This window comes from Haliotis asinina, chromosome 3 (genome assembly GCF_037392515.1).
Source record: "Haliotis asinina isolate JCU_RB_2024 chromosome 3, JCU_Hal_asi_v2, whole genome shotgun sequence".
In the NCBI taxonomy this organism is placed as follows: domain Eukaryota; kingdom Metazoa; phylum Mollusca; class Gastropoda; order Lepetellida; family Haliotidae; genus Haliotis; species Haliotis asinina.
In genome coordinates, this window is record NC_090282.1 from 20433955 (window position 1) to 20458888 (window position 24934).

At 40.6% G+C, this 24934-nt stretch overlaps 1 protein-coding gene across 2 annotated transcripts in view; it reads right to left on the reverse strand.

The window, feature by feature from the left end:
* Positions 1-2716: 2716 nt before the first annotated feature.
* LOC137277635 (uncharacterized) overlaps positions 2717-24934 on the reverse strand; it is a 33991-nt gene continuing 11773 nt past the window's right edge. Inside the window, exons 7-20 of one of the 2 annotated variants that reach the window (XM_067809464.1) lie at positions 21175-21281; positions 20224-20350; positions 19274-19394; positions 15646-15731; positions 15100-15245; positions 14675-14734; positions 14267-14428; positions 13049-13177; positions 12423-12537; positions 11577-11720; positions 10673-10845; positions 7915-8009; positions 6380-6435; positions 2717-4499 (exon numbers count right to left, since the gene is read on the reverse strand). In XM_067809464.1, coding sequence (XP_067665565.1) covers positions 6426-6435; positions 7915-8009; positions 10673-10845; positions 11577-11720; positions 12423-12537; positions 13049-13177; positions 14267-14428; positions 14675-14734; positions 15100-15245; positions 15646-15731; positions 19274-19394; positions 20224-20350; positions 21175-21281 — 1475 coding nt within the window. In that variant the 3' untranslated portion in view covers positions 2717-4499; positions 6380-6425. The remainder of the gene's footprint in view (positions 4500-6379; positions 6436-7914; positions 8010-10672; positions 10846-11576; positions 11721-12422; positions 12538-13048; positions 13178-14266; positions 14429-14674; positions 14735-15099; positions 15246-15645; positions 15732-19273; positions 19395-20223; positions 20351-21174; positions 21282-24934) is intronic. The other variant, XM_067809462.1, reaches the window with a different exon arrangement.

The window sequence follows — 24934 nt, forward strand, 5'->3', positions numbered from 1 at the left end:
GGGGTATCAACAGCTGCTTGGCATCCAAGAGAGCTTGCCCTGTTAAACACTCATTAACTTTGACATGCAGGGGTGAGGGGGAACCTTGTGCTCAAGTACTACAAGAAAGCACGAAGTCTGTCTCTTTCAGAGGTTTATTGCCAAGATGGATACAATGTGTGAAACCCATTTCTGGTGTGATACTGCAATGTTAATAGAAGTGGAGTGAAAACCACACTCATTGACACTAACATGCATGTGACCTGTTCAGATTGTAGAATAGGTCTTCAGCAACCCATGCTTGCCACAAAAGGCGAATATGCTTGTCATAAGAGGTGACTAATGGGATCGGGTGGTCAGGCCCGGTGACTTGGTTGACATGTCATCGGTTGCGCAGATGGACGGTCATGCTGCTAATCACCAAATTGTCTGGTCCAGATGTGATTATTTCTAGACCGCCACCATATAACTGAAATATTGGCATAAAATTAAACTCACTCACTCACAGTAAGTGAAACAATATTCATCATGACCTTCAGTCACATTTCACATAATCCCCACAAATATGGAAATCTGAGAGAAGCTCTTTCACCTCCTGAGACAGTGCTAGAATACTCCCAGTGACAGAAGCATAAAAACAAGATCCACGTTAGAACAGATCTTCAACTCCTACTTGGTCTGGCTTTGATGACATGGTTGACAAGCTCAATTACTTACCAGTGAGTGAGTGAGTGAGTTAAGTTTTACGCCGCTTTTAGCAATATTCCAGCAATATCACGGCAGGGGACACCAGAAAATGGGCTTCACACATTGTACCCATGTGGGGAATCGAACTCGGGTCTTCGGCGTGACGAGCGAACGCCTTAACCACTAGGCTACCCCACCGCCCCAATTATTTACCAACTGCCAAGTGTTGTGTAACAACAAACAACTGAAGAAGCATAAACTGGCATTTTGTAAGTGGTTACTCCCCACTTTTGTGAAGCATACATTTAAATATCAGACCTGTGTTGTTCTCAACTGGATATCCGCTCTATGCAGTGATCTGGTTATCAAAACACGGTTACATCTGACAGTAGTTATAAACACAGCCCCGAGATACGAAACTGAAAATAATCACTCCTGTTTTGTCCATTCATACATTTCATAATGATTATCACTGTACAGGCTGATATAATAAATGCTTATTGTTAGTATGTTGCACAAGTTTATGGCTGGATGTACTGCATATATGATATAGTTTCAAATATGATTTCAGTTTTCAACTAGGTATCACTGTCTGTGTTTAATAACATAGGTTTTCAAATCAAATTATTCCATCTTATGAGACTGGCTTTTATGTAATCCTGGCACTGTCCCCTAACATGCTGTTTCTCTGGGACTTGAAGATCAAGTTCAGTGTCAACACTGTCTATTATGAAAGGAGTAAATTTGAATATTTGAAGAAATTTTGACAATTCCATCCTATGCCATCAGCTCACCTTGGTTAGATTGTCTGTAATGGCAAATGTATTGCATGTTATGTAATATGTGCATGTAAGTGATGCAAGGTTTATCAGCTGAGTTACAAAAAAAAACATCGATCAAAGGATTAACCGAAAACACACTGATTGATTAATTACTTTTATCTTCTTGCGGATTTGTCAAAAGGCAGGGTGTGTAGATGTACTAATTTATACTGACTACACCCTGTTGCAAAGTGTGAGTGTAAAAACAACATCCTCCCTTCAAAATATTAAGCACCCTTGCTTTGATTGATTGCTCATTATTGGTTAAAAAAACTACTTAGAATGGTGGACATCATACAATTAGTTGCCAGGTGTGGCATCTTGGGTGACCAATGAGAGGTTTATCAGGTTTTCACGAATGTGAAAGACGTAAAACAATGCGCTACTTTTTCGCAAATTAGACTGTTGTAAGACACACAGCACAGAGCAGGATTATTTACCAGCTGCAGATGAATGGAATATCGTTTTTATGTGGATATTGATGGATACATTCCTGAACAAGGTAGTAGCATGACATTGTTGCTATAAAATTAGGCTGTTTTACATTCATTATTTGCATTTTGTTTTAATTTATTTCTTGTAGCATTTAGCAGAATCTATATGACAGACAACACACACTAGATCGCGAATGTGTGTGAAATAGGATCCACAATGGCAATCTATACAATGTATAAATGTTGCCGTCATGTTAGAAATTTACTATAAGTATAAGCAGACGGTGTGTTCTTTTATTAATTTTCAAAATCATACAAGTATGACAATAAACTAATTAGGGTTATGAGACAAAGTATTGAGACATACATTGGTCTCGTTATTTTTCCGTCCTAATAGTTTTTAACCATTTCTACCACTGGCAGATGATTAACCTTCAAAGTGTTTCATTTGTTTTCATAATACATTTGTAATGGAGTCAAAATGACTTCACCTTAGTTGATCTGTCTATAATTAAATATCAATTGTGCATACAGACTGTGCAGCAGAGGTCACGAACCAGTCATGAACTCTGGGATATCATCCGGGTACTCACGGGAGAAAAACAATAACAAAAGCTTACACCAGTCCACGGAAACTGCTCTGCATCAGTGCCACTTTATTGATATGTGGCTGCACTATTTTTTCATGAGAATGGCCAGTAAATTTCTGGATTGGAATCAGCTGCAACAATAACAGTATCAAGTCATTGTATTGACAGTATCAAGTCATTGTATTGACTTAATGAAAACAATGACTGTAAATGAAAATCATGGTTTATTAAAGAATCAGTTTGAACTGAATAAAATGTACATCCGTCTCATGTCTTATGAAATTATACATTGTAGAGAAAAATATAGCATTCTGGTCCCTTGACTGTGAAAAAATAGCACAATTGTATGATATTTGCATTCACAAGTTGACTAATGATGTAACATGATTGTCAGAACAGAATGGAACCTCCATCCACCCAACCGCACACCCACCATGCTTTCGCTCACTCACTGAGGGGAATCAGAGTTTGAAATCGTCCACATTAACTGATGATAGTTGGATTGGGTGATCAATCACAGGGACATGGATGATGGTATGTCATTGTGACCTGATGATGCGGATTGATGCTCACAGCATCAACCTCTGGATTTTCTAACACAGATATTGTCTAAAATACAAATGGAGTAGTGAGTGCAGCATTAGCCCACAGACACAGTACTACCATGTGTGTGCACACTGCACCTTATCAACATGATAGGGTCAACCATTACTTGGAGTGGTAGGGTGGTCCAGTGTTAAAGCATTCCCTTGTCACACCAAAGGCGTGAGTTCAATTCCCCACATGGGTACAATATGTGACGCCCTGCTGTCATATTGCTAGAATATTGTGGCGTAAAACTAAATTCAGTCACTAGGCCATTACATATGAAACATGGTATGAGTACCTGTAGAACTGTGTTGCAATAAAAATTCTCGAAAAATGGATTGTCACCAAGATTTTGGATTTGAAGTTGTACAATAATGTTCTTGTATACAGACTGAGTTAAAAAAGTACATACAAATCACAATACAATCTGTATCACAATATGCCATTTCATTTTCATCAGACCTCCATGCTTGCTATTCTACACAAACATTTTGGTCTGAATGTAATGAGACTGCACAATATCTGGACACAGATACAGTATATATAATAAATATTTGGTCAATAAAACTGCAAAAAATATATGACAAATGATTAAAGCTAGAAATGACTTTTAAAATGTATTTAAGTCAAATGCTCTTGTTATTTAAACACACGTATCAGAATGATCACTGATGCATATCAGGAAAAACTTTCAGACATCATCAAACAATAGTTTTACACATGACTAGGATATATTAACATATTCATGAACATACTCAAAACATTGTTCACAGATACACATGTATTACAATTGAATCCACAGTAATGTTAGTGCTGGGAGTACAAGCACACTGGATTTCAATGTATACACCACTTGGACTAAGGACAGCATGCACCATAACCACATACCACTATAGGTTAGATGAATATCAAAGGCACCATCGAATCAGCTCCAATTTCAGAACATATAAATATTCCTCCTATGGAAATCACAAAAATTTAGCACTTTGGTCCAGACAATCACTAATACTTTTGCTTGTTTGATAATGCTATGCTTAAACTAGACAAAGACATTGTTTATATATTCATGAGGTGAAGTGTCACGTCTCGACGTGTGATGAGCAATGACTTGCACGGGTATCTCTGTAACCAAAGAAGTGTAAACTGCTTCTGTGATTTGTCCCCAGTGTAATAAACCTTAAAATCAATATCTCATTTTTTTCTCACTGCCTAGTTTAATAGGTCTTGGTTTCCATGGTGCCCACGTTTTGACTCTGTCAGAGGAGAAGGCTTCAGGTAGTATCGTGGTTGGTACTGCATGATGGGACTGAAGGGAGTACTGGGCTGCCATTAAACCAGCCTTTATGCAAAGGTCAAGGTCATGACCTTTAACAATAGCATCTATCACTCCAGCTGCGAAGCTGAAACCCAAAGTAGGTGAGGGTTAAACAGCATTCTGGTAAGCATTTTTCAGGTTTTTCAAGTAATATTTGACATGTGTTCACTCAGTGATAGATACAGCTTGTATGGTTGACACATGAAGTAAAAAGTGGTAATCATGTTTGTTGTTATGTTGTTTAGTGAATCTATTGAAAACAAGAGTCATCAGAAGACGACATATCTCCCCGGCCCCCAAAATGTTTGAAAGGACAAATCATCTGACAGTTACTTATTGTTTTTTTAGACAAGTTTGAATTGTTTCCATGAAATTAAAGAAAAATATAAATGCCATATATCTGTAATCAGCAAAAGTCACCATTTCAAGATCTGTCTCATATATCTCCCCAAATCTGTTGAAAGATATGAAATGGTATTCGAGCTGTGCTCCGGAAACAAAGCCCATTCCTCCATTTTCAAACTAAGTCCAAAACGTTTCCATGGAAACCGGGAAAATAATAAATCACAAAAACCTGTACATAGCAAAAGGCACCATTTTAGGTTCTGATTGATATATCCACTAAGTCTTGCAGAAAAATATTGAACGGTTTTTGAGTTCTGCTCCGCAAACGAAGCCCATCCCTTCTTTTTGAGATGAAGTCAGAACTGTTTCCATGGAAACTTAGAAAATAATAAATCATGAAAACCTGTAAAGAGCAAAAGGCACCACTTTGGGGTCTGCAACACATATCTATCGAGCATTACTGACAAATATTTAGAAGTTTTTGAGTTCTGCTCTGGAAACAAAGCCCATCCCTTTATTTTGAGACTAAGTCCTAAACCAAGAAAATAAGAAATCCCCAAAACCTGTACATAGCAAAAGGCACCACTTCAGGTTTTCATTCATATACCTATCAAGATTTGCAGAACAAGAGTCATCAGAAGATCCCCCTGGCCCCAAAAATATTTGAAAGGACGAATCACCTGACAGCTACTTGATGTTTTCTTAGATTAAGTTCAAATTGTTTCCATGGAAATCATGAAAAACAGAAATGCCATATATCTTCAAGATTTGTCTCATATATCCTCCAAGATCTGTTGAAGATATGAAATGGTTTTCTCCAGAAACGAGGCCTATCCCTCCATTTTGGGACTAAGTCAGAATTGTTTCCATGGAAACCAGGAAAAATAAAAATGCCAAAACACTATAAATAGCAAAAGGCACCACATCTCTCACTTTTGAGACTATGTCCAAAACATTTCCATGGAAACGAAAATAATAAATCACAAAAACCTGTAAATAGCAAAAGGTACCACTTCAGGGTCTCCCGTACATATCTGCCAAGTTTTGCAGAAAGATATTTAGAAGGTTTTGAGTTGTGCTCCGCAAACAAAGCCCATCCCTCCAATTTAAGACTAAATCTGAAACGTTTCCATGGAAACTCAGAAAATTATAAATCACAAAAACTTGTAAATTGCAAAAGGCACCACACTGGGGTCTGCCACATATAACTACCAATTTTTGCTCACAGACATTAGGAACTTTTTGAGATGTGCTCTTGAAAAACGAAACACACTTCTCACTTTTGAGACAAAGTCCAAATTGTTTCCATGGAAATTCAGAAACTAAGAAATCACAAAAACCTGTAAGTACCAAAAGGCACCACTTTAGGTTCCTACTGATGTATGTAACAAGTTTTGCAGAAAAATATTGAACGGTTTTTGAGTTCTGCTCCGGAAACGAAGCCCATCCCTCCAATTTGAGACGAAGTCCGAAACATTTCCATGGAAATCGAGAAAATGATAAATCGCAAAAACCTGTAAAGAGCAAAAGGCATCACTTTGGGATCTGCCACACATATCTACCAAGTTTTGCTGACAGATATACAAAGGTTTTCAGATGTGCTCTGGAAACGAAACACACCTCTCACTGTCCGAAACATTTCCATGGAAACCAGGAAAATAAGACATCAGAAAAACCTGTAAATAGCAAAAGGCACCACTTTAGGTTCGGATTGATATATTAACCAAGTTTTGCAGAACAATATTGAACAGTTTTTGATTCTGCTCTGGAAACGAAACACACCTCTCACTATTGAGAGACATTGAGAAACATTTCCATGGAAACTGAGAAAATAATACATCACAAAAACCTATAAATAGCACAAGAGTCATCAGAAGATGACACATCCCCCCCAGCCCCCAATATGTTTGAAAGGACAAATCATCTGACAGTTACTCATTGTTTTCTTAGACTAAGTTTGAACTGAAGTCACAATTTCAAGATCTGTCACATATATCTGCCAAGATCGGTTGAAAGATATGAAATGTTTTTCGCATCGTGCTCTGGGAACAAAGCCCATCCGTTTCCATGGAAACCTAGAAAATAATACATCACAAAATCTTTAAAAACCAAAAGGTACCACTTTGGGGTCTGCCACACATATCTACCAAGTTTTGCTGACAGATATTTAGAAGTTTTTCTGATGTGCTCTGAAAACTTTTGAGAGCAAGTCAAAAACGTTTCCATGGGAACCGAGAAAATAATAAATCACTAAAACCTGCACATAGCAAATGGCACCACTTCAGCTTCTGACTGATATATCTACCAAGTTTTGCAGAAAAATATTTAACGGTTTTTGAGTTCTGCTCCGGAAACGAAGCCCATCCCACCATAAGACTAATCCCAAAATGTTCCATGGAAAAACAAAAAAGATATAAATAAAGATATAAACAAAATGATTACAGACGTATGGACAAACTGCCGGAGAGACGAGGCATCGACAATATCATGCCGGGGGGATAAAAATATAGAACGGCTTTTGAGTTCTGCACTGGAAACGAAGCTCACACCACCATTAGACTAACACCAAAATGTTCCATGGTAAAACAAAAAACAAACAAACAAACAAAAAAAAGAAAAAAGCCAAAAATCTGTAAATAGCAAAAAGCACAACCATAGTTTCAGATTATTATATCTATCAATTTTGGTCTAAAAATTTTGAATGGTTGTTGAGTTATGCTCCGGAAACAAAATGATTATGGACGGGCAGACGGACGGACAGACCGATGAGGGATCGACTGTATCCTCCCACATTACATGAAAGGGGGATAAAAATCAACTGGATAATGTTATTCAACCTTATAAAGAAACAAAATGCTTAGTTAAGCATAAATGAAAACCCAAAGGTCTACTGGAGTGTACAGATGGAGTGTCAGAATTGGAACCTAATGAACAATCCAGGTGCCATATTTGGGTGGTACTGGTAGGTGAAGTTTATATAGTTCACTGCCCAAATGGACACTCAGGAATGATGTTTGCAGATGCTGATTCTAACACAAGCCAAGCAGGACATGAAATATGCCAACTTGACTTTCATTTGGTAGGATAAGATTTCAAGACCAACTTGCACCTGTGGAAAGCCTGTAAGAGCACAAATAAATGAGTAATGTGCCTACCAATCCCCGGCTCCTGACACACTGACAGTGGTGGTAGGCATCTGGGCGGGGCTGCAGGCAGGGTAGTGAAGAACGCTCACATCATCACTGTAACTCTAAAACAGAAACATTGTGGGTTGTGAGGAGATGAGTGTGGGGAAGAAAGTAGAAGAAGCATCAATCTGCGCAACTGGGAACTGATGACGTGTCAAACAAGTCTGTGAGTCTGACCACCTGATACTGCCTCTTACCACAAGCATTGTCACCTTTTTACAGCAAGCATGGGTTGCTGAAGGCCTATTCTACCCGGGACCTTCATGGGTCAGAAGAGGGATGTATTTGTTACTACAGTTAGAATGGTATATAAAATTTTAAAGAGTTTTTCAGTTAACAATGATAAATTATCAAGAGGCCAAGATAAGTTATTATTAGAGAGGGGTTAGTAAGATCGGTCATAAGACTATGATTTCTGTGCTGGCTGATTCTATGTCAAAACAGAAATTCATGCCCATTCCTCCCCACAATACAAATGACCAAACCATAAACAATTTCTTCTTCATGACCTCTCCCTTATACAGTATTCTAAGATGCTTCGGTGAAAGATCAAAGGCACCGACAATACTTTATCAGACGATAATGTGCACTTTTTGCATTACGTCGCAGTGTGTTGACGTCACTGTGCCATTCCAGACTGCCCCCTCTTAATGGAACTTTCTTGCATTACATCACAATGTAACCGACGTCACGACGGATGTCAGCTGCCATCGCCTTCTACATCCTTCCACAGTAAACTGCTTCGTCGCATCCCATTTCTTGGTTCTCAGTTTCATCCCACAGCTGACATCACTATAATAGTTCAGGGCGAAAGTCTGCTTTATTACACTATACGTGGTGGTAGAACGAACTGTATTTCTTAAGCGCTAAACCAAAAGCCGAGTCCCATGAGGATCAGGGGTAGAATAGGTCTACAGCAATCAGGTGCCAATCCAGGGTAGAATAGGTCTTCAGCAATCAGGTGCCAATCCAGAGTAGAATAGGTCTTCAGCAATCAGGTGCCAATCCAGAGTAGAATAGGTCTTCAGCAATGAGGTGCCAATCCAGGGTAGAATAGGTCTTCAGCAATGAGGTGCCAATCCAGGGTAGAATAGGTCTTCAGCAATCAGGTGCCAATCCAGGGTAGAATAGGTCTTCAGCAATGAGGTGCCAATCCAGGGTAGAATAGGTCTTCAGCAATCAGGTGCCAATCCAGAGTAGAATAGGTCTTCAGCAATGAGGTGCCTATCCAGGGTAGAATAGGTCTTCAGCAATCAGGTGCCAATCCAGGGTAGAATAGGTCCTCAGCAATCAGGTGCCTATCCAGGGTAGAATAGGTCCGTGCTTGCCACATAAGACGACAATGCTTATGAACATAATCAATAGACAACAATAGCATGATGGAAGTATATATTCGGGCTGGGACAGGTCTAAATTTTTTACCTGGATACCCTACCTGTAGAAAAATCTGAAAATTTTCTCAGGTTAAAAACTGATTTTACCTATTTACCCAATTACACAGCAAATGCTTGGTATCCTCAATACAGTTTCGACCCTTAAGTGTTTTCAGGCTGCAAATACAGCAATTACTTCTCCCTAGCTGTAACCCATGCTTGTTGCTATAAACCTACACAATATTTGTCACCATTCACTTAATGGTCAGTTAATGAATTTTTAACAGGTATAATTAGAGTTAACACAACTCAGATTACTCAACAAAGGGTATCATTTGGCATTTCTCACGTCTGGAGTAACTATTCAACATTATAAATTAAGGTGTGATGTGGTAAATGTATTACATGTTATGTAATAGGTGCTTGTAAGTGAAGAAAGGTTTATCAACTGAGTTACAAAAACAATCACTGATCAAGGGATTAACCAATAACACACTCATTGATTAATTTCTTTTTTTGTCCCATAGCTTACCGGTATTTGTCAAAAGGCAGGATTTATGTGTGTAGATTTACTAGATGACATGGAGCAGGAGACACATGACATGGAGGAGGATTATTTACCAGCTGCAGATGAATGGCATATCATTCCTTTAAGAGGATATTGATGGATACATCCCTGAACAAGGTAATAGCCTGACATTATTGCTATAACTTTAGTACAAAATAGCGAAATATGACTAGAAAATTGTTCAACATTTTTATTCGGGTGTCCCATATTTTGAGACACATCATCAGAGTTGGTCTGTCGATTTCATGTGGCTGTGCAAAATTTGGTTTTATTGCAATTATTAGATTTTTTGTTAGTGAGCAATTCACTGGTCTCAAATGGAATCAAACAGACTGCAGGCTGCACATAGGTTGTGTGTGAAATTATACAATGTTTAGATATTACAGTCATGTTATAAATCCACTATAAGTATAAGCAGTGCTTTTTATTAACTTTCAAAATGCATACACACACAATAACGTAGGATTATAAGACAAAATATAAAGATGTACATTGATTTTGTTATTTTTTTATTCTCATGACATGAGAGAGTCATGATGACTCCTAAATCTGTATGCCTCGGGCAAACACTGGTATAGACTACACAAGCAATCCTGGCAAGACATTTATAATGTCCATCCCTACTGCTGAAACCAGCACTGAGATGAGGTAGACACCAGGTGTTCCATGCTGCATCTCCAGTCAATAAAATGAGACGGCTATTTGGTTAACATCACAGGCTCTAAAGGATTGACTCTGAAAAAGACACATTAATGGGTATCGGAATTGTAACATTAATACTCACCTGCTTGTGTTTGGTAGGGAATACAGGTTTGTCTCCAAGTCTGTGACACAGCAAAACCCCATGACAACCAAGTGTTACCATGACAACAGGTATGCTGTCAGAGAGTTCACAGCAGTATGGAAGACATGCATCTATAACATCATCCACACAGGAAGTGTCAAGTGAGACTGTCTCTGAAATAAAGAAGGGAAAATTAAGAACGACAGAAATAAAGATAATGGATAAAAGGAATGAATCGCTTAAAGAACGTGCTTCTCCCTGTGTGTAACTTTATGTTACAACTCTCTTGTATATGGGCTGCTGGCCTTATGTACAATAAACCTTTTCATTGACTGACTGTCTGAATATACCTACTACTTGCCCTTTTCTTTATTCAGAGCAAGTGAGTATTATTTAACATTGCTTTTAGAGGGTGTAATGTGTGAAGCTCATTTGTTTCCTAGCTGTGATATTGCTGGAATATTGCAAAAGCAGCATAACTTTTAACTCTCTCAGTGGCTTTAGCAATATTCCAGCAATATCACAGCAGCAGGATACCAGAAATTGCCTTAAAAAAATGTACCCAAGTGGGTCTTCAGTCTGAAGTGCTGATGCTTTAACTGTTGTTATGCCCCTGTCAGTCATGATCAAATAATACCACATAGAAAATATTGGGGACAATACAAATTACAGTCAAATATTGGGGACAATACAAATTACAGTCAACTTGGGGAAAGTAGCCAAATTCCCAAATATGAAGATTAAATATGAGATAATATGCCCCTTTCTGTACAGCCACCCATGATCTCTTCCAGCTTATCTTCCCATCTTCAATTTAGTGAGTTATCATTTATCGTCAACTCAGCAATATTTCAGCCATATTGTGATGTTCATACCTTCAACCTCACCTGGGTCACTACCTTACCGACATCAGCTGGGCTTTTCCCTCTAAACGCTGCCCACATTTGCATCAACTCTGCTACATTTGGCGATGTGTATGTCATGTGATCTCGGGCTGAAGTAGAGTATGGTTTCAACGCCTTGTGGATGTCTGCCGGCTCAAACCACACTGGATAAGAAGGATGATATACAGTAACAGTTGGTGATAACATCACTACATAGAGGCACTGTTAGGTTCAATTCCATCATCTTGTTTGTGATTTGATTAAATCAAGAGGTCACTGCAAACAGTGATCATCTTGCTATGACCATGGTAACTCTCATATTAATTACGAGTTACAAGAACTGTAGTACAGGACCCAGGTGAATCATAGCTATAAGAAAGGAGTGAGTGAGTGAGTGAGTGAGTGAGTGAGTGAGTGATGAGTGTACTTTAATGCCACTTTTAGCAATATTCCAGCAATATCACAGCAGTAGGACACCAGAAATGGGCTTCACACATTGTACCCATGTGGGGAATTGAAACCAGGTCTTCGGCATGATAAGCAAATGCTTGAACTACTAGGCTACCCCACCACCCCTGAGGTGCTTGAAAGTGAGACAGTAGTTGATGTGAAAGTCAGTGTGCCATGCCACTGAGATACTATGGCAAGCATTGAACAAATCCTCTTAGATCCACCTAGTCACCTCTTACAACAAATTTAGGCAGATCTGGAATCATCCATACTGAAATTACCCAACACCATTGTCTTGATGGTGTGGTAATATCAGACACTCCCTTGTAAGACATGACCGTAGTATTTTTATGATCCAGAGATAGAACTGAGTTTTGTCATAAAACAGATCTGCATGTCATACAGACACTCCTTACCCGGCACCTTGTTTTGACTACAGATATCACAGATGTATTCTATTGTCTCAGCGGGAATGTTGCCATCAACACACACTAATGGAGCTTGAGAGAGACTTTCACTGTACCGGGACACCTGTAACACGAAAATCAATAAGTATCATCTATCGCTGAAAGACCATTCGACATTTGTATGTGTATTTGTCTATTTGTTTGCTGCTGAACACCACACTAATATCAATATTCCAGCTAGAAGAAGGTGGCCTGTAAATAATTGACTCTGGACCAGACAATCCAGTGATCAACTTTGTGACCATCCATCAATGCAAACAGTTTATAGGAGAAAGACATTCAAGTAATTAATGATTCAATTGATATGGTTGCCTTAAAACAACCAGCGGCAGTGGGGTAGCCTTGATGATAAACTGTCGCTCATGGGTACAATGTGTGATGCCCATTTAATCTGGAATATTGCTTAAATCATCATAAAACCATTCTCTTTCACTCACTGTAACATCCAACACTGGCAACTGGAAAATGTGGATCATATCATGTTTCACTGCATAGACAATCTGAAGCATTGTCACTGATACGGTTATTCTCATATTGCTAGACACATGAATCATGAGTGACTGTTGGAGACTCACCAGGCTTGGTGTGATGTGAGACATGATCTCCATGTCCCCAACCCCAAACATCATCTCGCCACACTGCTGCAGCACCCCACAGTACACCGCGGTACTACGCCCATCCAGCTCCTCCACCCCAGACAGATCCTACAACACAAGAGCAACTTAGTTGAAATGTATGCCACTGTACACCACTATCCAGCTCCTCCACCCCAGACAGATCCTACAACACAAGAACAACTTGGTTGCAATGTGTGCCACCGTAAACCACTATCCAGCTCCTCCACCCCAGACAGATCACAAGGACAAGTCAGTGGCACTGTATACCATCGTACGCCGCCATTACACCAAAGACAGATCATACAACACAAGGACAAGTCAGTGGCTCTGTATACCATCGTACGCCGCCATTACTCCCAAGACAGATCCTACAACACAAGGACAAGTCAGTGGCACTGTATACCATCGTACGCTGCCATTACACCCAAGACAGATCCTACAACACAAGGACAAGTCAGTGGCACTGTATACCATCGTACGCTGCCATTACACCAAAGACAGATCCTACAACACAAGGACAAGTCAGTGGCACTGTATACCATCGTACGCTGCCATTACACCAAAGACAGATCCTACAACACAAGGACAAGTCAGTGGCACTGTATACCATCGTACGCCGCCATTACACCCAAGACAGATCCTACAACACAAGGACAAGTCAGTGGCACTGTATACCATCGTACGCCGCCATTACACCCAAGACAGATCCTGCAACAAAAGGACAACTAAGATGCAGTGTATACCATCATACACTGCCACTACACCCTGAGATCCTGAGTTTGCAGTAAACCTGCTGGCCCATGTGGGGAAGCCTCTTTCTCCAGGATCTTTACCCTAACACTTATCATGTTAACACTTTCCTCCCTGACGATCATCATGCTAACCCTCACCATCCTGACCCCATGGTAATCTTTCCATCCTGACACCATGATAACCCTCTGCACCCTGTTAATCCTCTCCACCCTGTTAATCCTCTCCACCCTGACACCATGTTACCTCTGAATGTTAACCCTCCTCTCCCTGATACCATGTTAACCCTCCCCACTTTACTCCATGTTAACTCTCTCCACCCTGACACCATGTTAACCCTCCCAACCTTACTCCATGTTAACTCTCTCCACCCTGACACCATGTTAACCCTCTCCACCTTGTTAACCCTTGCAGCCTGACACTCACCATGTGCTGACAGTTATCATGTAGTGCACCTATGTGGGAGCCCCTCCCTACAGCTGATACAAGCAGTGGACGTGATCCAAGATGGGAAAGGCAGTCTGCAATGTTGCGGCCGACACCACCAATTGACTGCCTCAAACTTCCAGGATATGTTGCACCATTAGACTGAAAATTTGTCACAAAATTAGTCATCAGCATCATTACACAGAACATTCTTATACACATCAAGCAGTTCTACCATCATAGTGCACTTTGCGTTCATGTTGGGAACCAAAGGTTGACATGGGGTAAATGGGTCACCTTATTTTCCTGAACTCACTCAGAACAGAAATATAGGAAATAGTGGTGAAAGATTTAACACACTCACATAAATCTCAGTGTAACACACACTATGCACGACAATACACTTACCTGTACACATTTCTGTCCCAGCTGAGCATAGAAGTCAACCACTACACCGCCTACCACAACCTGTTAACATCATCTGAGGTCAACAAGAGGTGTACATCAGGTTAACCCTTCATCAACAAAATCAACTGTCACATGCATAAAAATATGTACATGCATCAAAAGTAAACATTTTCTTTTCCCTGCCACCTCTTCAGCTTAACGACATTAATGTACTGAAAAAATAATTGTACAAAAACACCTAGCTTGCAAAATATCCAGTAATAAAGCCTTTGAGGGTTATCTGAGAACATTCAGTCAAACGTATTCTGTACAATTATGTTCAAATAACTACATTCAAATTAAGGGTTTTAATTTTATAATGAACTATAAGGCTGTCTCAGAGCATGTGGTTCAGGTACTTACTAAGTATCAGCTACTATACTCACTGGTCTTGACTGCTTTTCTTCACCTCTTTCTTCATGTTGAGGCCTCACAGTTGATGCTTTAGAGTTATCTCCCCTCAACTGTATCTCATTTAGTGCAGAGGCTATCTTGCTGCCAACTTCAGCATTGTTCTTTATCAGTGCAATGTCTGGATTTCATCAGGATAATTACCCATGACAGATAATAAACGACGAAAAGAAACAAAAACCAAACTTACCAAAGGAAATAGTCACTATAAAAGGTAAATGATAATTTCTACACAATTATTCAATAGCTGAAAATGCTATGTTGATTTACGGTGCTGTTTACGATTAGGTGTTTCATAGGCTGACAGTCTATGCATGTATTTCTTCTTGATCCTTGTCTGACAACCAAAGAAACACATGAGTGAAGCAGACAGGAAATAGTTCCAGTGTCACGTTGTTTCACATGTTTTAGATAAAGTCAGTACCTTATCACAAATACATTATATGTTAAAATCAAAAGTTTTCTTTCTGATCCTGATACCCATTTGCAGCAAACCCTCACGCAGTTTTACAGAAGGATACTGGCTTGTAGTGAAATTCCCTTCGTCAGTACATTCACACGACTCAGAATGAAAGGGGTGACATCTTTTCCACTAATACCCTGGTCTCTGAAACACATACATGGTCCAGTTAACTTTTTCTGCAATCAGAAAAAAACCAAAAACGGGTTGATAATCTGAACAAGAATCTAACCATCCAGGTATCAAGGTGAATGAGTGACAGTGCTAGGTTTTACGCCCTTGTTAGCAATATTTCAACAATATCACAGCAGACGGCAACAAAAACGGGCTTCAACATTGTTCCTTCGTCTGACATACAATCGCTTTAACCACTGGACTACCGTACTGTCCTCCATATATGATGATACAAAAACAAGTGACCTGTCACAACAAGTATTACTTGGGACTTGTTCAAACGAGAAGTACCCAAACCTCAGGGACCTGTTCAATGAAGTACCTGCAGAATAATAACTTGTTACTGAGACTATCCACTTTAGGCTGGGTTCGCCTTGACATGCAAATCCTGCATATTTGATATAATATTCAGATTAAAATATAGGGACAAACAAAATTACTGTGTCACAAATGATGTAAGTAACTATTCACAATATCATGGATTATGGACTTATCAACTGTTGATGTGTTAGATCATTGGTAAAAATATTTTGTAATTAAACGCTGTGGAAACGAAAGTTAGATCTTTTTGGTTGTGATCAGGGAATACCATTCTGTTTAAATATAGACCCAGATATCCGATAGTTCAGGCAATCAGCTCACAGCAGTTAAAGCAAACTTAGTCTCAGTATTATTTGTTACTCCTTTACTGAGTAGGAGGTCGCATTAGGTACCCTTCGAGTGACCTATCGCATTAGGTACCCTTGGAATGAACTACAAACGTACTAATAGTTTTATCTCAACTACAGCTCTTTTGGTAAACCTACCCTCTGAAATCATCAGAAATGGACAAAACTGAATACAGGGTAGTCATCAAGTACTTGCAAAAGAAAGGGATGTTCCCAAAACAGATACATGCTGACATGGTCTCCACTCTAGGGGATGATGCTCCTTTATCTTCCACAGTAAAGAAGTGGGCTGCAGAATTTAAGCGTGGCAGACAAAGCCTTGATGATGACCCACGCTCAGGAAGGCCTACAACAGCAACCACTCTAGAAAACATCACGCGAGTGCTCGATATGTTGATGGATGATTGACGATTGACTACTCGACATATTGCTAGTGTAGTGGGCATCTCTCATGAGAGGGTTGAGCATATTATCACCAACAAATTAGGAATGACTAAAGTTTCTGCAAGATGGGTGCCAATGCTCTTGACAGCAGAACAGAAACGTGTCAGGTTCCAGACGTCCCTTGACAATTTGCGTCGTTTTGAAGCAGATCCCGATGATTTTGTGGCACGATTTGTAACCATGGATGAGACCTGGATACGTCACTTTCAACCAGAAACAAAACTACAGTCAAAACAGTGGAAGCATCCTGATTCACCAGCTCCGAAGAACGCCAAGTCTGTTCCTTCAGCTGGAAAGGTGATGGCATCAGTCTTTTGGGATTCCCGGGGTATTCTGCTCATTGATTATCTTGAAAATGGTCAAACTATCAACGGCAGATACTATGTTGATCTACTGAACCAGTTGCGAGAAGCAATCAAAGCCAAACGACGAGGGATGATCGCTAAAGGTGTCCTCTTCCACCAAGACCCTGCGCCTGTTCACAAATGATGATGTCATTTCCACTGTGACTGATTTTTTTAGGGTAGCTGAAGAAGATTTCTTCCTGACCGGGATTCGGGCCTTGCAGCAAGTGTGTGAACTTGGAAGGGGACTATGTAGAAAAATAAATTACAAACGTGGACTTTGTAACTTTCTTTCACAGTGAGGCTTAGAACTTTTCAGCCAACCCTCGTACCCTTGGAGTTACCTATCGCATTAGGTACCCTTGGAGTGACCAATCACATTAGGTACCTTTGGAGTGACCAATCACATTAGGTACCTTTGGAGTGACCAATCACATTAGGTACCCTTGGAGTGACCTATCACATTAGGTACCTTTGGAGTGACCAATCACATTAGGTACCTTTGGAGTGACCTATCACATTAGGTACCTTTGGAGTGACCAATCACATTAGGTGCCTTTGGAGCGACCTATCACATTAGGTACCCTTGGAGCGACCTATCACATTAGGTACCTTTGGAGTGACCTATCGCATTTGGTACCCTTGGAGCGACCTTTCACATTTGGTACCTTTGGAGCGACCTTTCACATTAGGTACCTTTGGAGTGACCAATCGCATTAGGTACCTTTGGAGTGACCAATCGCATTAGGTACCTTTGGAGTGACCAATCGAATTTGGTACCCTTAGAGTGACCTATCACATTAGGTACCCATGGAGCGACCTATTGCATTAGGTACCTTTGGAGTGACCTATCACATTAGGTACCTTTGGAGTGACCAATCGCATTAGGTACCTTTGGAGTGACCAATCGCATTAGGTACCTTTGGAGTGACCAATCGAATTTGGTACCCTTAGAGTGACCTATCACATTAGGTACCCATGGAGCGACCTATTGCATTAGGTACCCTTGGAGCGACCTATCACATTAGGTACCCTTGGAGCGACCTATTGCATTAGGTACCCTTGAAGCGACCTATTGCATTAGGTACCCTTGGAGCGACCTATAACCATCCAATCAAACGCAAAATGGCCAAAAGTTTACATAGATAGTCAGCTCACTGCTGCCTAGAGTGAATCATTTCAAAATAAACTCCTGGAAACCTTGATTTGATGTCTGTCAAAAGGCAGCCAAGGTTGTAATGGTTTCCCGATGTTTCGAAAAGAACTGATAAAAAAATCAGAGACATTAACTAATTATGATAATCATGCTAAAGAAGGCATCAGTAGCAATGAACATGTCAGCAAGAAGCCAAAACTTAATTATAAGATTGAATATGCAAGTATTGATTAAGGTTTGTAAATGTAATATGTTATGACAACGTGGTTCCAATGGATACTCCTGAAAATATAACATGTGATCAAAACAAGCAATAAGACTGGCGGGACAGCCTGTCAAACAAAATGCCTGCTCTCCTGCACATGGTTGCTTTGAGAAAACATAGTCAATTTGCAAAAGGCTCAATTCTTGTCGAATTCATTAACAAGGTTGGAAATGGATAGTTTTATTGATATTTGTTACATCTACAGACTTAGATGTACAGCCATTCTGTTCTGATTTCAGTTCTGATTTCAGCATCAAATTAGACACATAGATCTTGAATTCAATGTTTCTCAATTTTCAGACACACAAATAACTGACGTATGTATCGCTTAACTGTAAAAATAGTGATCTAAATTCATATTAGTTGTCAAATACACCATTATTTCAATATTTTTGGTCAAAGTGTTTTTTAAATCCATTTCTTAAGAATGGGTTACGATCTTGTGTCATATGACTTGTCCTTGAAACAAGCCATCGTGTAGCAATCGTCTCATAGGCTGGTCTTCTTGTGTTCATAAATCCATACTTGTAGCTGATCTTTTACTGATAATTAATCGACAAAAGACATCAATAATCAATTATAGTTTTAGAGGTCAATTCTCAACACTAATGTTAGTTATACTTGGTGAAAATCCTTACCTTGCCTCACATACTGCCTGCTGTATTGCTGACTCAATTATCTCCCCTGATGCAGCAAAGGATTCTGGGATGGGTACAGCTATTAAGATCCCACTCCCTGTTTTCATCTGTAGATTTGATTCTAATGGAAAAAGAGGTATCTTTTTACATGAAATTGCGGGTTCCAAATTATACTGAACAATTGTTTGCCACTAGTATGGCCCCCATCACTGAAGGAGAATGTAATATTCATAACATATTGACTATTTTTCGGTCACGTACAAATGTCTGAAAGGACCGGTGTCTGCATAATCAGCAAATGTAGGCTGTTCACGTAATTGAAGACACTGGTTGCAATTTTTTATTAGATATTGCATTTACATGAGTTTGGAAAGTTATCAAAGTGTCATGATGACCATGACAATAAGGTCAAGGTCACCCAGATCAAAGGGTGTCTGCAAAATCTCTGCAGAATCACCAAATTTGAAAACTTTAGGCACAACAGTTCATGAGATATTGTGTTAACTTGAATTCGAAAGGTGGTCAAAATTTTATGGTGACCTTGAAGATAAGGTCAAGATCGCCAAAACCAACTGGTATCTCGGTACTTCCTCAAAGTAAACTGTCACCAAATTTGAGGATATGGGGTACAAGAGTGCTTGAGATATCCCATTCACAAGAGTTTGAAAAGTGGTCAGGGTGTTGTGGTGACCTTAAAAATAGCGTCAAGATCATCTAAATGGACTGGTGTCTTGGTAATCCCTCAACGTAGGCTGTCACCAAATTTGAAGACAATGGGCACAACAGTTCATGAGATAGTGTGTTAACAAGTATCAGAATATCCACATGGGTAGAAATACGTACGGATGAATACACAGACCTCCATTCCGCGTTGAGGCAGGGGACAGCTAAAGCTGTGTTTGTGGTAGGTCTACAATTTGATAAATTCAGTTGTCATTATGACTACCTACCTATAAGACCAGCAGCAGATGTTACTGTTTGTACATTATAGGGAGACTGGAAACCACTCTTTGATGTGAAGAATGCTGGGAAATCTCTTGAACATCCAAATGTAGCTACACAAACTCCTTGGGTTTCCTGAAACAAAAATATATATAAAATTTCCTTTACTTCTTAATACTAAATACAAGGAAAGTTTAGACTTTATTCCTCCGACTGATACATTTGGTTTCAGAATGCTCTACTGAGGAGACTGCCTCTGTGGTTTAGTGGTTAGAGTATCCACCCACAGAGTGGAAGGTCAACGGTTTGATCCCTGGCTCAGTCATACCAAATGACATTAAAATACAGTACTTGTTGATTCCTGTCTGTTGCTCGGCATCAATTGGTACAACAAATAGTGGCTGCCTTGGAGTTGGTAATTCATGCTCAACTGTGGCATGGTATCTCAGTGAGCTTGCCTTATAGAGCCAGCTTAAGTCAGTAACAGCCTCTACACATACACACACATGCATGTCATCATATGAGTGAAATATTCTCAAGTACGACATTAAACTAAATTTCACCTAACCTCTATCCAGGAACACTCTATCACAAATGTGTAATGCTTATATCCCAAAACAGAACTGTGATAAAACTTTCATACATTCATCCCACCAACACTTTGAATAGCAAGACATTTACTTTTGCAAAGGGAAGTCTGTATTTAGTGAGTGAATGAGGTAAAATGGGGTTTAATGCTGGCAGTAAGAAGATCACAAGGCCTGTATAGCAACATACATGCATGTCAGACACAGCAAACAGACTACCGGGCAGGGTACCAACAAATCCCATCTTTTAATGTATCTTAGTATGACACACCCAGGGAATCAAACCCTACCTTTCTGTCTCTACCCACTAGACCACGGAGACGTTCACTGAAAGCTTTAAAGTGATGAAGGTATGATAGAAGAGTATCTGACCAGGTACTCAAGGGTACGTCCTATGTCAAGTATTGACTTGACCCCAGCAGACACAACAGTCACTGGTGTGCGGCCCAGCTCAGTCAGGTCAGCGCTGATGTCCATGGCTGGAACACAAGGAGTGGTTAAGCAAGTGACTGAGAGAGGTTGAGTGAGTGGTTGAGTGAGATATTGAGAGAGCGAGAGGTTGAGTGAGTGAGAGGTTGTGTGAGTGAGTTTGGTCTGATAACACCTTAAAGGGGCACTGATGCAGAGCGAATGTTTCTCGCCAACTGTCTAATTACGAAACCAAACTGCAAATTGGTCAGCACCTGCTCCCTCAACCGTGACGGACAAAGGGACTGGGCTCCTGTCCATATTAGCAGAGTTTCTTCACCTAAACAGTCAGGAGGCCAGATGCCCATCACATGCCATTATTTAAAAAATATCCATGGTATTCCTTGTCTGATCATAACAAAATATCCCAGCAGTGTATTTTTTTCGGATGCGTGGGTGCTATAGTGACTGATCCAATTTGATCCTATTTCTGTGTTTTTAACCTCGATATTTAATCATGTTACGTGAAAATATGATGTCTACAGGCACGCAGCAAGCCATTTGTTTCAGTCCGAAAGATTGCAAAGCTTTATATTTAGGTAGTTTTGAGTGTTGGTTCAGCTGTGATAGCAAATATCCAATTTTGGTAGCTATGGTAACTACAATGGATTATTATTTATGATAATCAAAACACACAGTTGATTTATTTGAATTCGTAAACAAAAAAAACCAATGACCTTGCCTTTGGTAGAGAAATCTGAAAAGTTTCTTACGTAAAAAAAACCCCTTATTACACCTATTTACCCAAGTACACAGCAAATGCCTGCATGTAGTCCTTATGTAACGAAGTTCCGGTGGTATCCTCAAAACAGTTTTGGCCCATAAGTGTTTTCAGGCTGCATGCGAAACAGAGATTTGGAAATTTTAACTATAAATTGTATATTTATATACTTATCCTATCTCACGATTTGCACTTCTCTCTCTTGCTTCGACGCTGAGTGGAACGAATTAGAACTTTCCTGTAGGCCTCTCTTGTCCATATGCCCGTGTTCCCCAGGCTGCTCTCCTTACAGGACGGGTCCCTTCGCCCATGCAGAGCATGCAGCATGCTCCCCTATCTACCCACGTGACTACCTCAGAGAGATCATTCTTTCTTGGAGCCCACGTCTAAATCTGTGTAGTGGGGAGGCTGGGTGGGCATACATCGCGTGAGATAGGATAAGTATATAAATATACAATTTATAGTTAAAATTTCCAAATTTTTAAACTTATCCTATCTCACGATTTGCACTTATCCCACGGTTGGACGGCGGGTAGCAGATTACCCTATGTCTCAAAGCACTGACAGTATTACTGTATAGGCTAATGACAACCATAGGTAGCAATGAACAAGAGAGGTCGCATCCAACTAGCATAGAACCTATACTAGTGGTGGGTTCTCCTGAACCCCTTAGCTTACTAGGCGCCATCGCTCCCAAGGAGTGGGTACTCCTGAGTAATGTGGTGTTCGGCTGCAACCCTCGCATATGCAAGGAGACGCAACTAGGCGAGTCATGTCACTTCGTTGCGATTTATCAGAGTACCCCCGTAATTAAAGTCTTATGACTAGTAATCGGGCCCGTACCTGCTTCGAGGCAGCCCCCCAGACCCCATCACAAAGAGGGGAAAAGGAAACTGAATCGGAAAGCTCACAAGTTTAACGTTCAGTACCAAAGCAACACCACATGGCTTCCACTACTTACCACAGTAAGACCACAAAGGTGTGCTAAGGAACTTAGGAGCTATGAACGCTACGAAATCCGTAAAGGAAATCGGGAAGGACTCACTACACTGACGTGATTGCTCTGAGGAGTAGAGGTCAGCAAGCGAGATTGTTGAACTCTTCTACATCGAAAAAACAGGATCTAGCTACTGTAGATCCGTATAGACACTAATAGCAATCACCCAATAAATTGAGTAAAGAGTTCAATTCCCAGACGAATTCAGAACAAAACTCAGAAACAAAGTTCAAACTTTTATTCAGTATGTACACGAGAAAGAAACCATAAACGCACTCTTCCTCATCTGCGTTGACTGGCCAATGACAGCAGCTGGGCCAAGACAAGGGGTCCGAACTGGTGAAGACCTTGGGCATCAGTGACCGACAAATCCCTCAGATAATGCGAAGAAAACACTGTATCAGAGCGCCAAAAGCAACCCTCCATGATGGACGACAAGGAACAGTTGCTGTGTAGGGCCATCGTAGAGGCTGCTGGGGGTGGCAGTGCAGCAAAAGCACTCAGTATAGTAGCACGCATCCGAAAAGATAAGGTTGTCCGTGAAACCTCAGCCTTGGGTGTAGATGACAGCGGGATGAATAGCCTCTTACGAAGACCGTAGAGCTCTGACAGGGCAGAGAGATGAATCTTCCACATCATCAGGCCCAAGAATCGTTGACAAAGGAGGGATAGTAAAACGTCTATCTGGTTGTCTTGGTAACTGGTTTGTTGCGACAAAGTCCCAACGCAATCCCAGAAATACTCTGCCATGCCGTTTTCGTTCAAACTGCACACGATTCACATCAAGTGCATGCAACTCTGAAATACGAGCCGCAGTAGCCAATGCTACTAAGAAGAAAGTTTTGAACGTTATCTGTTCAAACGCCTTATCATGTAATGGTTCATAGTCAGTGGACACTAAATGACGGAGGACAACTGACAAATCCCATGCAGGAGGTCTGAACTTCCTGGACTGGTCAGCAAGCCTGAACGACTGGAGCTCGGGAGTAGTAGATACCTTTGTTCCAGTAGTTGTAGCAAGAACCGAATTAATGGCAGCCAAACAGGTTGACAATGTAGTACCTTTAAGCTTCCTCGTAGTTCGTAAATGCTGTAGAAATTCTGCAACGACTTGAGGTGATGCAGTGGTGGGAGAAATTATTCCCCTAATACCAAATAATGTTCAAATTTCGTCCATTTATTGTCATACAATGATCGAGTTGAAGTCCTGTGTGCAGAAGTTATAGCTGTAGCTACTCTCTGAGAGTAACCCTTGGCTCTCAGAGATTTCTGTAAATGCGCCATACGTGCAGATCCAGGGTCTGAGGTGACCCGTGGTACACGTCTGAATGAGGATGACGAAGTAAGTCGTTGCGGGCGGGTAGCGGTACTGGATTCGGTTCTGCTAATTCCTTTAGATAGACGAACCAACTTCTTGCTGGCCAAAAGGGTGCAACCAAGACCAGACGAATCTTGCTGGTTGTAAGTAACTTCTGAACAACTTTGGGAAGTAGAGCCGGGGGAGGAAACGCGTAGGCGTTCAGTCCCTCCCAAGATATTGCTATTGCATCGTCGTCCCACGCCTGAGGATCCGGAATAGGTGATACGAACCTTGGAAGCTGATGGTTGTACCGAGTGGCGAATAGATCTACTTCTGGTTGAGATATGGGGTAGATCATTGACTGAAACATCAGAGGTAGTAACATCCACTCTGTTGGTGACGGCCGTTTGGGACGAGACAAGGCGTCGGCTATGACATTCCTCACTCCGGGAAAGTGTCGGGCTCTTGCCACAATGTGAAGAGAACCCTCGAGGGATGCGTCGACGAACAGGTGAAGAGTCGGTGTGAATGGCACCATAGAGACTCTCAAACACTCTGTTCTCCCTGGGGTTGTCGTTCCGGATGTCGTTCCGGATGAATGGGCACAAAAACATTTGGAGAGGGCAAAGTTGTAGTTGGCCCCTGT